Source organism: Lepidochelys kempii, chromosome 1 (genome assembly GCF_965140265.1).
Source record: "Lepidochelys kempii isolate rLepKem1 chromosome 1, rLepKem1.hap2, whole genome shotgun sequence".
Taxonomy (NCBI): Eukaryota; Metazoa; Chordata; order Testudines; family Cheloniidae; genus Lepidochelys; species Lepidochelys kempii.
Genome location: NC_133256.1, coordinates 287,481,603 through 287,497,140, shown reverse-complemented (window position 1 = coordinate 287,497,140; position 15,538 = coordinate 287,481,603). Strand labels below are relative to the sequence as shown.

At 43.8% G+C, this 15,538-nt stretch overlaps 1 protein-coding gene across 7 annotated transcripts in view; it reads right to left on the bottom strand.

Moving 5' to 3' along the window:
- GRIP1 (glutamate receptor interacting protein 1) overlaps positions 1-15,538 on the bottom strand; it is a 550,719-nt gene that overhangs the window by 363,511 nt on the left and 171,670 nt on the right. For 4 of the 7 annotated variants that reach the window (XM_073327852.1, XM_073327848.1, XM_073327849.1 and 1 more), the window contains exon 1: positions 2,331-2,463. The exons of the other annotated variants lie outside the window; for them this stretch is intronic. In XM_073327852.1, coding sequence (XP_073183953.1) covers positions 2,331-2,463 — 133 coding nt within the window. Of the gene's footprint in view, positions 1-2,330; positions 2,464-15,538 lie in introns of those variants that run through there. 7 annotated transcript variants of the gene reach the window in all.

The window sequence follows — 15,538 nt, the reverse complement described above, 5'->3', positions numbered from 1 at the left end:
TTCAACAATGCAAAGAATTTTCTAAACATAAAGGAATGCCAGAGGAATCATTATTAAAAGGCTTGTCATTCCTCTTAACCTGCACTGTAAACAGTGAATTGCTGGTGCATAGTTAAGTAATATTTAAACATGGAATGTACATTTAATTTTATAAATTACATGAAATGCAGGTTAAAGAGCAAAAGTTTTAGCGACAGCAGGAGCATGCCTTGACATTTTGTACAACATAATTTAAGTGAATATCACACCTATCCACCAAAACTGTGACACACAACCTACTTGAAAGAGTAGACAAAAGAAGCATTAAGAAGCAATTATATTCGATGAGATATCTTAATAAAAGACGCTGGTGTTTGATGACTGATGAATAGTCAAATCTCTAGAGTTTGAGTATCTTGTAATACATTTTATTAAGTAGCTGTTTGAAGTTGCAAGCCCCATGTGCATCCAACGGCAGAATTATGCATTATGTTTTAGGTGGTTATTTAACTCTGGATTATGAGCACTGATGAAAGTGGCAGAGAACATGCCTACCTATCCACTTGAAAATATTTATTGTGTACATGAGCTTGGCAAGTTTAAGTGTGTAGAAAAAATGTTTATCATTTTATTCTATTAGGGGAGTCAAAATGAAAGGAGTACTCACTCTTAAGCATTTGGTCTAGTCACACAGTTGTCTCATGCCATTTTTTTTTTAAAAAAAGCTAATAAAATCATAGGTACATACATTTGATGTTGGTTTGCTTGGTTGTTTTTGTTAAAATATGTTCTATTACAATCTGTTAGGGAAACACTAGCTTAACACTTCTAATTTGATATATAGCCATGTGATTTGCGTGACACGAATAAAGCTGAAGAAAGCAAAAAAGTTGCATGTTTTCATTAACTTATTTCATTTTAAAATTCTACAATGTTTTGTAGTTTTAAATTTGATGTTCCTGATGTAGAGTACACAATTGTAAGATGGTACCTTGCCATGATAATCTTTTTTAAAAAGAAAGTGCTTTGCTTAACAGATCTCAAATCAGTTGCACATAAATCATCCACATTACTTTAATGTAATTTGCATAACAATAAGCACTTATAAAAAAAAGCTCAGAGAATATTACTAAGGACGGCCCCATTAAACCCCCAAACAAAATATACACATCATATATTCAACAAATATTAGACCTATCTCCAAAAGTGAGCCATCTTGTTTGACCAGCATAAAAAGTTTGATGCAGTTGATCAGAACTATGTCTAAGACATGTTTACTACTTGCATTTCCATAAAATCCACTTTTTCAGCATTTAACCCTAAAAAGATTATATTATGAAAAAACTACACTTCTCTCAGACAGAAACAAGAGGAAGTGATGGAAAAGAAGCTGACAGCTACATGAATGGTACATACACATAAGAGTACATTTAACCTTTATGTTGCCAGGAAAAGGCAGAATACAAACTCTTTGCAGAAAAGCTCCCAAATCACAAGTCAAAAGAATAGCAACCCTATTTAAAAATATTTTTTGTGCATGACTGATTATACTGTCAACACCTTCCATTAGAGAATGGCATAATAAACTCAGATGTCTGTGAGTAGCTTCTTTCCCATTATCCCCTCAGGCATTTCTGGGCATTTCCAATCCATTGGGATAAGTCAGAGAGCGACCAGGAACTCAGAACACTGACAGGTAGAGAGAATTTTTCAAGTGCATTGCAGTTTATAATACAGATTTTGCAGGGGTCTTAAAAACAGCCATTCTATTTTGACGTATAGCTACTACTGCAGATGTCTGACAGCAAATTGAGGGGGGGTGGGGAACCCTGATTACTTAATTCCTGAAGCAATTCTGAACATGCAGCAGCAAAGAAGCCCACTTGAGTTACTTTCTACTGTAAAGATCAGGGCACAGTTCAGACACAAAGGACTTTCAATCAACAAATATTAATCATCAACTTGAACTTATGCAGGAGCAATTATTTTTTAAAAGCCATGTAGTAGAAATATGAATGTAGTTACATTTATATATAAAAGTGTTCTAAAAAGGCTATCATATCAGTTTACAACACAAAGTCGTCTAACAAAAGGCTTGCAACAGTAAGAATCAATTAACTGCACCTGAAATATTAACCACTGCTACAGACCCTGCTTGATTTGAAAGCTAAGATAGCTTTTGTTTCTAATTTCCTACCAGAAAATTTAGACAAATAAATAATAGTAGTCTAATGCTTATAATACCTGCATGAGGCTCACATGTAGATATCTATCCAGTGTTAGCATTTTGTAATAAAAACAATATTGAATATTTATCACAACAGGAAAACATTAGGTTACACAGTGCTTACTTCGAAAATGCTCTGAAGCATAATAATAGACATCCTCATAGCCCTCATGGTAATCCTCCTCAGGTCGGTACTTTTTGCCTTTTCTTCTTCTCGATCTTCTTATCTGCTTCACAAAGCCCAAGAAACGTTCCATCTCTTTCACCAGCACACAGTTAACAGCCCAGTTTACCTTTTGCTGGTCTTAGCAGCTAAGCTTCACAAAAAGCTGTTTGAGCATGAATGAACAGCAAATATAGATGGAGAGCTGCACCCTTTGACAGCCACTCTGATACCATTAAAAAAAAAAAAAAAACAAAAAAAAACACCAACAGTTTCAATTATGACAAAGCATTTTGTTTTACCTTTAAGAGGACCTTTATCAAATCCATTGTTTTTATGTTGAAAAATTGCAATCAAGGTAAAGAAGGAAATAAAGAGAAGTGTTTGATCACAATCAGCCTTTAAACAAAACAGAACAAAGTTCAGAAGATCTGCCTGACAGCAAGAGGAATCCCAGCACTAGAATTTCACTATCCTATGTCTCCATCATTTGAAGAGGAGCTGGGGGGCGGGGATACATGTTAGTCAATGGACTCAACCATATCTGAAGGCAAAACAGGTTTTCTGTAGCCTGTTAATAACTACCCTGATGTTTACTGTGGCACATGCTCAAGACCTCATTTCATTTCATTTGTTTTAAAAATGTTCACCGTGCTGATCCATTTCCGATACCTCACATGGTGGATGAATAAACAACAAAGTGGTTTAATCCATATAGATAGCCTACTCACCGATAAGAGTGCATGCTGAATGTGTTAATTGGAGCAGCAGGGAGAAAGCTGGTCAGCTGCTTAAAAATGACACGTTTACCCACAGGGCATTCATGTATTCCAATCATTGTTTGATCTAAATATTAAAATGCACTTCACAGAAAGGCTCCTTATAGATCCAGCACGGCTATACAGTAATGCAAACAAAGAAAGCTATATCATGACCACACCGTACTGCCTACCCTATACTGTACTCATCTAAAATCCTAGCTGAGTTGTAAAACTTGAAAAATAACCCAGAGCAAACCAACCAGGCAGCAGAACTGTTCTGTTAGCAAAAAGCCTGAAAAGGTGCCCACATTCTTCTGACTACTTGTTTCTGCACTCCACAAGCATTCTCTAAGATAAGTCAGGAATTTCACAAGCATTTTTGACAAAATTCCCCTCCTTTAATAGGGAACAAAAGCAAATGTCCATTCAAATCCAATCAGTTGAACATTTACCAGTTTGTTTTTTAACCTCACCACCCCAGTAAACTGAGTGAGCTCTTTGTACAAGTAGGAAACCTCCAGTCTGCTGACACCTGTTTGGAATGCAATTAATCACATCAGTCAAATTATCTTGTACCTACTTACCTACCACCCCGACATATCCTGTTCCTCCTTACTCTACGAGAGGATTACTTTGAAAGCCTGGTCACTAGAGTTACTTGATGAACAAGTCACTAATTCAATTCATTTTAGGTTATGTCTATACTCCGAGCTAGGGGTGTGATTCTCCTGCTTGCATACATATACTCATGGTAGTTCAATTACAACAAGCGTGAGTATCAGTAGCAGTGTAGCTGCAATAGCCGGGGCAGTGGAGGTGCAACTGAACCCTGCCCAGTACAAACACTCCCGAAATCAGAGGGTACCTACTTGGCACAGCTAAACCATGTCTTTGCTGCCACTGCCCATGCATGCTACTGCTGCTACACTACTCTTTATACTTATGCTAGCTCTTGTCAAGCTACTGGGAGTATTTGTACACAAGCTAGGGAATCATCACACCCTTAGTTCGTAGTACAGACATAGCCAAGTATCACAGCTCTCACATGGAAGTTACTTTTTGTTACATTCCTGAGCACTGAGATTGTGTGATAAAATGATGGAAAACAACATGACTGATTTTTTAAAAAGTAATAAAACTTTGTATAGGCATTTTTATGGACAGATCATGGCACCCTCCAGAATTTTAGTTACTCTCTCTTTTTGCTATTCTGCTTCCAAACAGTACAAAACATATTAAATGAAAATTGTGACACTTTTTATGCAAATATTTAGAGTATTAGAGCAGGAGAGGCAGACCCCCCTGAAGAGTTAAGTCTTATTATTATTATTGCTTACGTGGTCCCAGTCTATAACTCTCTCCCCAGCCCCTTTTTCAATTAGATATTAACAACATTCACCTTTTAGACCAAGGGTGGGCAAAATATGCCCCACGGGCTGGATCCAGCCCATCTAACATTTCTGTCCGGCCCGTCGGGCTCTTTGGCTGTCCCCTTGTGATCTCTGGACTGCCTGCCTGCCATGGCCCCACGCTGCTCCCAGAAGTGGCCGGCTGCTGCTGGCGTATCTCTGAACGCCCCTGGCAGGGGAGGTGAGGGGCGGGGGGAGGCAGCTCCGCACACTACCCCTGCCCCCAGCACCGTCCTCAGAGCTCCCATTGGCCGGAAATCAGCCAATGGGAGCTGCAGGGGCAGTGCTTGCGGGCGCAGGCAGCGCACGGAGACCTACTGCTCCCCTCCCCCCAGGTGGCACGCAGAGACTTGCCAGCAGCAGCCGGCCGCAGCCACTTCCGGGAGTGGCGTGGGGCCACAGCATGCAGGCAGCCTTCCTGAGCCCTACTGCACCACCGGTCGGGAGCCACCTGTGGTAAGCACTCTCGGCCAGAGCCTGCATCTCACACCCCCTCCTGCACCTCAACCCTCTGCCCCAGGTCAGAACTCCCTCCTGCACCCAAACTTCCTCCCAGACCCCACACCCCATTCTGCACCCTAATCCCCTGCCCCAGCCAAGAGCTCCCTCCTGCACCCAAACTCCCTCCCAGACCCTGCACCCCCTCCACTAATATAGTAGAAATCTGCAGCCCATGATGATTTACCAAAATTCATTGAGTGGCCCCCCCCTGCAAAAATTATTGCCCACCCCTGTTTTAGACTGAAATTTTCCAGACTCGGGCTCTACCTAAAGGTGATTTTTTTTTTAAGCAACTAAGTAAAAATGGTTCAGCCACTTTTAAATATGAGAGAGTGAAGAAAACTTTCCCCAATATAAAACAAACTTTGAGACTTTTTAACTGCCCTACTGTACGATTGGCTAAGGGATGAAAATTGAAATTTGGCATGGATATGGCCTTCACTGAGGAAATGGGCCTCTCTTTATTATTGTTATTAGTTCTGTTGTAACAGTGAGCCTCACTCTGGGATGAGGGTCCCATTGTCCTAGGCACTGTACACCCATGGACAGTCTACCCCTAAAGAGCTTGAAGTCAATCCCATGACTAGAGATAACAGGTTGAGAAAACAAATATGAGGAGACAAGGTAACAACAAAACAATCATGATTAGTGTAATAAGCGAGACAAAGTGGCTGGCTTTAGAGAACAGATGTCTTGGTGCATTTGGGGTGGTAACTAGATCTATGAAGGTAGATGTGGGGATCTGTGGATTTCTTAGATAGGGCTGTCGGTAGGATTCCACTAGTGAAACTGATCATGGTGTCCAGAAAGTAGATGCTAGTGTGGGAGTGTTCCAGAGAGAGTTCAATGAATGGGCTATAGTTGTTGAATTTGTGGTGGAAATCTGAGGGAGTTTAAGTGGTCTTGCTAGAAGATGAAAATATCTTTGATGTATCTCAGGTATATCATTGATTTCATGGTGTGTTTGTACAGAAATCCTTCCTCAAGGTGGCCCATGAAGAAGTTGGCATCATCATGCCTACCTCCATAGATCCAGTAACCATCCCAATACACTAAGGAATCTGTTATCTACAGCCCATCACTCAGAAGCCACAAAATATGCTCCAAGGGAAAATTCCAGGATATGCACCTTAACACACTCAAAACCGCCCTCACTAAAACAAGGACACTGCACCAGAGAAGTAGATCACATCATGGAATGGGACATCCAAATACCCAAAGAGAACCAGCTTCAATACAGAAATAAACCCCTCCAACAGCACACCCTGAGCTGTCATCTACCATCCCACACAGAGACCCATATAATCAAACTACAGCCCATATTCCATGGAGACCCAATCTTAAAAGAAATCTTTCCTGAACCCCGTCTTCTGGCCTTCAAACAACCCCCCAACCTCTCCAAACTCATCATCAGAAGCAAGCTTCCCACAGACCAGAACTAGGGTTGCCAACTTTATAATTGCACAAAACCGAACACCCTAGTCCTGCCTCTTCCATGAGGCCCCACCCACGTTCCCCAAGGCCCCGCCCCCCAGTCCCTGCATTCCTCCTCCTTTGGTGGCTCACTCTCCCCCACCCTCACTCACTTTCACTGGCCTGGGGCAGGGGGTTGGGGTGCAAGAGGGGGTGACGGATCTAACTGGGGGGAAGGCTCTGGAGTGGGCCTGGAGATGAGGGGTTCAGGGTGTGGGAGGGTGCCCTGGGCTGGGGCAGGGGGTTGGGGTGCAGGGGCGTGAGGGCTCTGGCTGGGTGCAGGTTCTGGAGTGGGCCTGGGGTTAGGGGGCTCCATGTTTGTGGGGGGCTCAGGCCTGGGGGCTGGAGCTCAGGCTTACCTTGGGCGGCTCCTGCTCAGTGGTGCAGCGGGACTAATGGCTCTGCACTGCACCCCGGAAATGGCCATCAGGTCCAGTTCCTAGGTGTGAGGGCCAGGAGGCTCTGCACACTGCTCTCACACACAGGCACCAACCCCCAGCTCCCACTGGCCACGATTCCCGGACAATGGGAGTGTGGAGCCAATGCTCAGGGTGGAGACAGCACGTGGAGCCCCATGGCCCCCTGCCTAGGAGTCTGACCTGCTGGCTGCTTCCAGGGTTCAGCATGGTGCCAGGACAGCTAGGGACTAGCTTGCCTTAGACCCGCAGCGCCGCCAACCAGACTTTTAATGGTCCAGTTAGCAGTGCTGACCATAGCTGCCAGGGTCCCTTCTCGATTGGGTGTTCTGGTCAAACACCAGATACCTGGCAACCTTAACCAGAACACACCTACTCAAAGTGGCACCAACCCCTGTCAGAACAACAGATGCAAAACCTGCGGACATATCTCCACTGCTACAATGATCAACACCCTCATAACACACCTTTCAAGATCCATAGGTCCCACAAGCGCCAAGTTTCTTATCTGCTGGGTGTGCTCCACCCAGGCCCTGCCCCCACCCTGCTTCTTCTCCCAGGCCCCACCCCCACCCTGCTTCTTCCCACCCCCACTCCGCCCTGCCTCTTTCTGCCGCTATCCCTTCCCAGTTCCCCGCCCCATCTCCTGAGCACACTGCACCCTCGCTCTTCCCCTCAGCGCCTCCTGACACCATGAAACAGCTGATCCACAGCAGGCAGTAGGTGCTGGGAGGGAGGGGGAGGCACTGATCTGTAGGGTCCACCAGTGGGCAGGAGGCACTGGGGACGTTCTGGTAGGGGGGCTGCCAATGGGTGCTCAGCACCCACAGAATAAGCGCCTATGATGGGTTCTACACATGCCTATCACAATACGTGGTGTACCTCATCCAGTGCACTGAATGCCTCCACAACAACTGTGTGTGTGAAACCAGTCACTAAGCTCTCAAATGAATTCACACAGGAAAATGTTAAAAGAGAAAAACACCTTATCACCTCTGGGTGAGCACTTTTCACAAAGCAATCACTATATCTGTTCTATCAGGCCTCATCCTCAAAGGAAACCTAAACATTTTCAAAAGATGAGCTGGGAGTTTAAATTCATCGCTTTGCCAAACACTAAAAATCAGGGTCTTAATCAAGACACTGCATTTATGGCTTATTTCAACACTCTGTAACCCACTAGCCTCCCTTTTTGTCCTGTGACTACAGCAGTGTTAACGGGCCACTTCACCTTGAATGGTCCCTTAAAATATGTGCTAACTGCTTATGCTAAACTATCTGTTTGATCTTGTATTTAGCTGTGGTTTTCCCCTGAATGCATCCGATGAAGTGAGCTGTAGCTCTCGAAAGCTTACGCTCAAATAAATTGGTTAGTCTCTAAGGTGCCACAAGTACTCCTTTTCTTTTTGCGAAGACAGACTGACACGGCTGTTACTCTGAAACCTGTATTTAGCTGTGACACTCTTAATGTTTGTGATCCTGTAAAGTGCTACAGTTCCCATACAGTGCTTTAGTGAAGAGGGTTCACCCATTCACATAGTTAATCCACCTCCCCGAGAGGTGGTAGCTATGTCAGCGGGAGAAGCGCTCCCGTGTCAATGTAGCGCTGTCTACAAGAGGGTTAGGTTGCTATAACGAGGTCACTCAGGAGTGTGGGTTTTTCACCCCCCTGAGTGATGCAGTTGTACGGATTTAGGTCCGTAGAACTTTCCCAGACCTGAAGAAGAGCTCAGGGTAGCCCAAAAGCTTTTCTCTGTCACCAACAGCAGTTGATCCAAGAAAAGATATTACCTCACCCACCGTGTTTAATACTTTGGGACTTACACAGCTACACCACCACTGAATCGTGTAATAAGCACAGTTCTAGCACACCAACTGCCTGCCGATTTTCTAAAGAAAACTGGTTTTACTTGAAGTTTTGAGCTTTTGAAAACTGCATACTGAGCTTCCACAGTAGATTTTTTCCTCACAAAGCTTGTAAAGCACATAGCTAAGAAACGGTTCATTGTGCACAAGTGTATGGCTAACTTAGCAAGGTAGTGAAAAAAATATACTAAAATACATCCCTGCAAACTGAGAGGGAGACCACGAGCTGGGAAGAGGTTCTTGCATTCCTTGTAAGGCATGAGAAGATTGAGGGCAGGTACCTGTGCAATTTCTAAGATGGGCAGGAGAGAGCCCATACCCTGATACGTAGTGCCCATTTTGGTCAATTTCACAGTCACAAGATTTTAAAAATCATAAATTTCATGGTTTCAGATATTTAAATCTGAAATTTCACACTATTGTAACTGTGGGTGGTACCAACCCAAAATAGGGTCATGGGGGGTCGCAAGGCTATTGTAGAGGGGTTGCGGTATTGCCACCCTTACTCTGTGCTGCTGTCTTCAGAGCCGGGCAGCTGGAGGGCAGCTGCTGGTCAGGTACCCAGCTCTGAAGGCACCGCCACCACCAGCAGCAGCTCAAAAGTAAGGGTAGAAATACCACATCATGCCATGCCACACCCACTTCTGCACTGCTGTGGAGGCCACACTGTCTTCAGAGCTGGACTCCCAGACAGCAGCCGCTATGTTTCCTGCAGCCAGGGGAGGTTCCCGGAGATGGGTCTAACCCGACCTTGGGAGTGGCTCATGTAGAGGAAGAGGAAGTCCTGTCCCTCCTCAGCCTGTTCAGGACTAGCACCTGGAGCCCGGCGCTTGGGAGTTAAAGTGACCTTGCGGGGGGAGGGAGGTGAGTGACCAAAGCGCTCTCCCTCCCCCCCACGCCCAAGTATGAGGCCCTGGGCGGTTGCCCACTCGCCCACCTGTAAGGCTAGTCCTGCCTTCCCCAAAAAGTGACCAAACCCTCCCACCCCCATACCATGCCACCTCACTTCTATGCTGCTGTTGTCCACAGCGCTGCTTTCAGACCTGAGCTCCCGCCCAGCAGCTGCTGCTCTCCGGCCGCCCAACTCTGTAAAATCTGGTCTCCCCTATAATAGTCAGATTTCATGGTCCGTGACATGTTTTTCATGGCCATGAATTTGGTAGGGCCCTACGGATGCACCTTAGTGTATCACTACAACAACTATTCATATCTAAGGTGCATAAATAGGGCTTTCCAGTGGACTCTAGCCAAAGAGCTACTTGATTTGCTGACAACTACTTTATTCATCTGTTCCCCTTTGTATAAATACCAATAGCAATGACTAATATTGCCAGTCTCCTTGTTTTAATTATTTTTTACTAGACCATGTATGTTTTTTGTGGGGGACTTCCACACAGCTAAAGCTTCAAGTATTAAAACCAAGCTACAGCAATCCAAAAATGATGTAAGTTACCAGCCCTCCAATTTCACACCGCTGTTATTTTTAAACCACTGAACAGATTTACTGTTATTTCTAACTTTCCAGAAAACTGTATATTTAGAGGCAGTGGTGTAATATCGTTAGAGATACATACCAATTTTTGTATCTAACTTCTACCCCCCAAGTTATAACTGCAAGTCTCACCAGAGCTTTAACTATGGAGCTATTAACAGTTACTGCCAAATACAACAGTTCAGAGTTATGGGAGTCTCAGCCTGTGCGTCATAACCTCCAGGTGGGCTGCAAAAAGCAAAAAGGGGTCATGACCACTTTGTTCTTCTCATAGGCTAAATGGGATGACATCTCAGCTAGATGACAGGGGGGAGAAAGTCCTGTAATGGAAAAGATTGAGAACCTCCTTAAAGAACAGAAAATAATATTAAAAATTATCTAATAAAATATATACTGGACCAATGTGAAATGAAGTTATTTTAAATATGTAAAATAAACATGAGATGCTTCACCTATGCCTGTACATTTGAGGGGGAATTGCATTATTTGAGAAATATTACAAAATGAAGACTATTTCAAAACATATAGGCACAAAGGGGGTAGAGCTAAAAGTTCTGTAACAATTCCTGATTACTGAGTGCTTCACTGTGTAACTTTAGCAATATATTAGAACCATAAAATCATAGAATATCAGGGTTGGAAGGGACCTCAGGAGGTCATCTAGTCCAACCCCCTGCTCAAAGCAGGACCTAATCCACAACTAAATCATCCCAGCTAGGGCTTTGTCAAGCCTGACCTTAAAAACCTCAAAGGACGCTTTGCATATGAAATATATATTTGATACATAGCATATGAAATATATATTTAATACATAGCCCATACTATATTTAATGTTTTTAATGTCTTCAATGTGTTTTACAAATATTAAGACTCAGAATATACCTGTGAAGTAAATGTTATCACCATCCCATTTTCAAATGAATAAGTACTGCATCTTGAATCAAATGTTACAAATACAGCATCCTAAAGTGAAAAATTGTCATTTCTTTTTCCATATCTATCCACCAATCTGTAGCCCACTCTTGGGAAAATTTCATTTCTCACTGACAACACCGGGAACTCTTTTCAAAGTTTTGGCACCATGGGGTTTTTATAATCCCCACATAAAATCCTTCTAGAGTTTTAGCTAGAAAAAAAAAGGACTGAGGTAAAATTTTCAAAAGTGCCACAGTGACTTAGAAGTCTAAGTCCCATTGACATTAGCTCCTAAATGACTTCGTTTTTGAAAGTGTAAATCTGAGTACGATGTGGCAGGTTAAATGTGGCATACACTCTGGGCTGTGTTGACACTAGAATTTTTGGACCCATAATTCCCAACAGGTGCAAAGCCACAGCTGGAAGTTGTAATGTAGACAAGTCAGGCTTTTTGGATGATCACATTTCCAAAAGACTTAGCCAAAAATCTTTACATGTGTTGTACTCTCTTGGTCCTGATTAGAAGTAGTGTCTTTGATTAGCTTGGGGTGGGGGGAAGCCATGAAAGTTCAGGCATTTAGTTGTTTAGATGTTAACTGTAATTTCCATGAATACAATACAGTTCACAATTCAATTTTTGGCCCTTATGAAACTCTGGTGATGACAGCATTTCGTAATGTAGATATATGTCTGCTCTGACAATTAACTCATTTCATATAGGTTACCAAGACCCACACAGTGATACCTTTCAGATAATATCAAACCTGGGCCTGATTCAAATCAGTGACCTGCTGGCCAAAGGCTTCATGACAACAATAAAGTAAACATGACATTAAGATACTATGCTCTTGAGAGAGCTGAATTAAGACCTCTGCAGATATGTAGCATGAGATCCATATAATCAGGATCAGAGAATGCTACTGCTTCAAAATATGGGTTAAGATGTATAAGCTTCACCTCCCCATCTGTGGTAGCCATAGCAAATATTAGTTGTTACTATCAGTAAAAGCTCTACATTTAACACCCCTGTTTGCATACAATTATTGTTCACCACTCACGGAAGCATAAGCAAATATTTGGTTCTGAATGGAATGTGGTATAATAAAATCAATATATTCATAGATGCCCAGAGGAAAACTGTTCTGTAAAGTCTAACATTTCATAGTGAGTGAATGAGAATGAACCAGCTTGACAAGTTAGATACCAGAAAACAGCCTGTAGAACCTTGATCTGACTAGCATAAAGAAAGTTTATAGGTGCCCAGGAGAGAAACTCGTCACCGAGCTCTACCTATTTTTTTTAGAGTTAAACATTCCTGATGAAAGTTCATTAGAAGTGTAATAATGTACATGACATTTCATGAATGATAGACTTGTTTACTAAAGCATAAATCCACTTTTAAAAAGGTATTTGGGGAAAGAATGGGAGGAGGGTTAGATTGGTATTTCTGTCCATAATAAAATAGGCATGGCATTAAGATATTATGCATTTAAGAGAGGTTGACACCTCATTGGGCTTAAAGACGTGGACCTTGAGACCATCAGGATGCAAGGGAGAGAAGCAGACCTGCATAATGCTTCACTCCTCACCTACAGTATATAGTTCACAGCAAAAAAAGTCAAAGCTTTAGACAGGTGAGCTCCACATACCTGATCAAGCCAGTATATAACATTTCTGCTATCGAGAGGGAACACTGGGTTTGCCTCACTGAGTTCTGACTGGAGAACACACAAGCAAGAGAATGCAACAAGTTGGCACAAGATTCTTGCTTAATATTACCCCTCTTGGGACAAAAATAAAGCTGCATTTAAATGGTTTCTGGAATTCGACTGAACACAGAAAATCTCCAAAGTACAAATCTCTTGAGTTACAGCATAGATTTTCCATGTGAAAAACTTAAATGTATTGCAGAGATCCAAGAGACAGGAGGGGAGGGCTTATCTTTTCCAGCCCTCTTGCAATTGTGGGATGAACATCTGAATCTACAGTTTTTCGATGCCGAGACCAAAAATCACAGACATCCTGATTTCCAGAAGTTGTTTCCCTGTAAGAGCCTTGTCTTTCCTGACATTCTAGTTTCTCAGTTGCAGGTGTGGAATTATATATTCTCAGGAGAGACTGTGGGTGATCACGTACCCTGAGCTAATAGCCTCTAGAACCAGTCCATCTCAAGGAGGCTTCTGAATACAGGTTCAATCTTCTTCCAACATTTGCCTGCTGAGACCATCATAAAAGTGTTGACTATTTGAAATATTATACTAACCTACCCTATCATTCAATATTAGATCAACTTCAAGATCCTGGTCGGTCCTCACCTTCGAAGTCCTTAATGGCCTAAGCAGTATTACAGGAAGAGCCTCCTCTATGCTACAGCTTCCCTAGCAATGGCACCAATTCAGACATTCTTGTGGGGGGAAAAGAAGGAGAAAATTCCAGTCCCCATCCACCTCATCACCCAGCAGAGACCCCATTCCAGTCCTTACTTCTCCCCTCCTCTTCCCTCCCGTTGGGACCCTGGGTCTCCCATGCCAGGGAGTCTCCCCCCTCTCTTACCTCTACAGTGCATAAGCCGGGGCTGCAGGAATCAAGCAATCGGTGGACTCCCCTGCACTCCAGAAACAGACTCCTCATGCATCTGGTCAGCCCACCATTTGGCTCAACCACACCTCCATCTGGACAGAGGGGTGGCTGGGCCAAATTTTAGTGGCATTCCGTCTGTGCCACAGGAGCAGTGCACCAGACCACTCCGGCATTAGCCATACTGATTTAGTAGGGGCCCAATGCCTAAACATGGTCGGGCCACTGCCTCTCCAGCTCTGCGGCCTATGGACCTTTCAGCAAGTATTTTGTGCCAATTTTAGCCTACTTTACTTCAGTTCATGACTGGTCACTGTAAGTATTTACTATTAATTATTCACTCAAAGTCACACACTGTTGTTTGTTTCTGTTTTCTGATTAGAGGATACAAACTTTATAAACCTTTTCTGTTAATAAATTATCCGTAACCATTCATAATTATTTGACAGATCTATTGTGCAAATAACCAGTTTTTCAAAATCTCTGTGCAAGCACTTCCAACATATACTCCGAGTTATTCATAAATGTTAGCATTCCTGATTGCTTTTGCTCTCTGCAAGCTTTCTAGCAAACAAATACACACTCACAAATCAGCGTATGACCAATGCTAATGCTGTGGAATGAGGAAAGGTAGTGGAGAAGGGATTAACTCACAAAAATACTGGTTAATTTTGTGAGAGAGAGAGAGAGAAAGAGCACGCAAGAGCAAGTGAGCCTATACATAGCTCGTAGATGTGCTGCAAACTGCTGTGAAATCTTCATAACCCTATTTAAAAGGGTCACTGTCAACTAGAATTGGTGAAAAATGTATGTTCTGAGGGAAAAGAATTCTAAGCCTTTTTTTTTTCTCCATTTAAAAAAGTTTCAGTGGAAATACAATTTATACATTCTATCCCGGGGTGGCCAACCTGTGGCTCCGGAGCCACACGTGGCTCTTCAGAAGTGAATATGCGGCTCCTTGTATAGGCACCGACTCCAGGGCTGGAGCTACAGGTGCCAACTTTCCAACGTGCCGGGGGGTGCTCACTGCTCAACCCCCTCTCTCTGCCACAGGTCCTGCCCCCACTCCACCCCTTCCTGCCCCCTCCCCTCAGCCTGCCATGCCCTCGCTCCCCCCCTTTCCCCCAGAGCCTCCTGCATGCTATGAAACAGCTGATCGGGAGGTGCGGGGAGGAAGGGGGAGGCATTGATTGGCGAGGCTGCCGGTGGGCAGGAGGCGCTGTGAGTGGGAGCTGCTGATGTATTACTGTGGCTCTTTGGCAATGTACATTGGTAAATTCTGGCTCCTTCTCAGGCTCAGGTTGGCAACCCCTATTCTATCCCTTTATCTGTTTTTTCTGTACCTGCTAGATGAACTGTCTCAAGACCAGGTCGCGGGTGGTCCAGCCTAGCAAGTGGAGCAGGAGTCAGAACAAGAGTCATAGTCTCAATGCCAGAGCCCAGGGTCAAGAGAGGGTCAGACTGAGGAATTGGAGCCAAAGGTCAGAATCGAAGTCTGTCCAAATGCCAGAGCTACAGATCAAGGCAGAGGGAGGAATCAGTGCAAAGGGTCAGAACTGGATTACCTGGAGTTGGGGAAGGCAGGAGCAACAGTGGTTCCTGTGCAGGCGCAGGGGTGGGAGCAGGGGGAAATAGCTCAGTGGTTTGAGCATTGGCCTGCTAAACCCAGGGTTGTGAGTTCAATCCTTGAGGGGGGCCATTTGGGGCAAAAATTGGGGATTGGTCCTGCTTTGAGCAAGGGGTTGGACTAGATGACCTC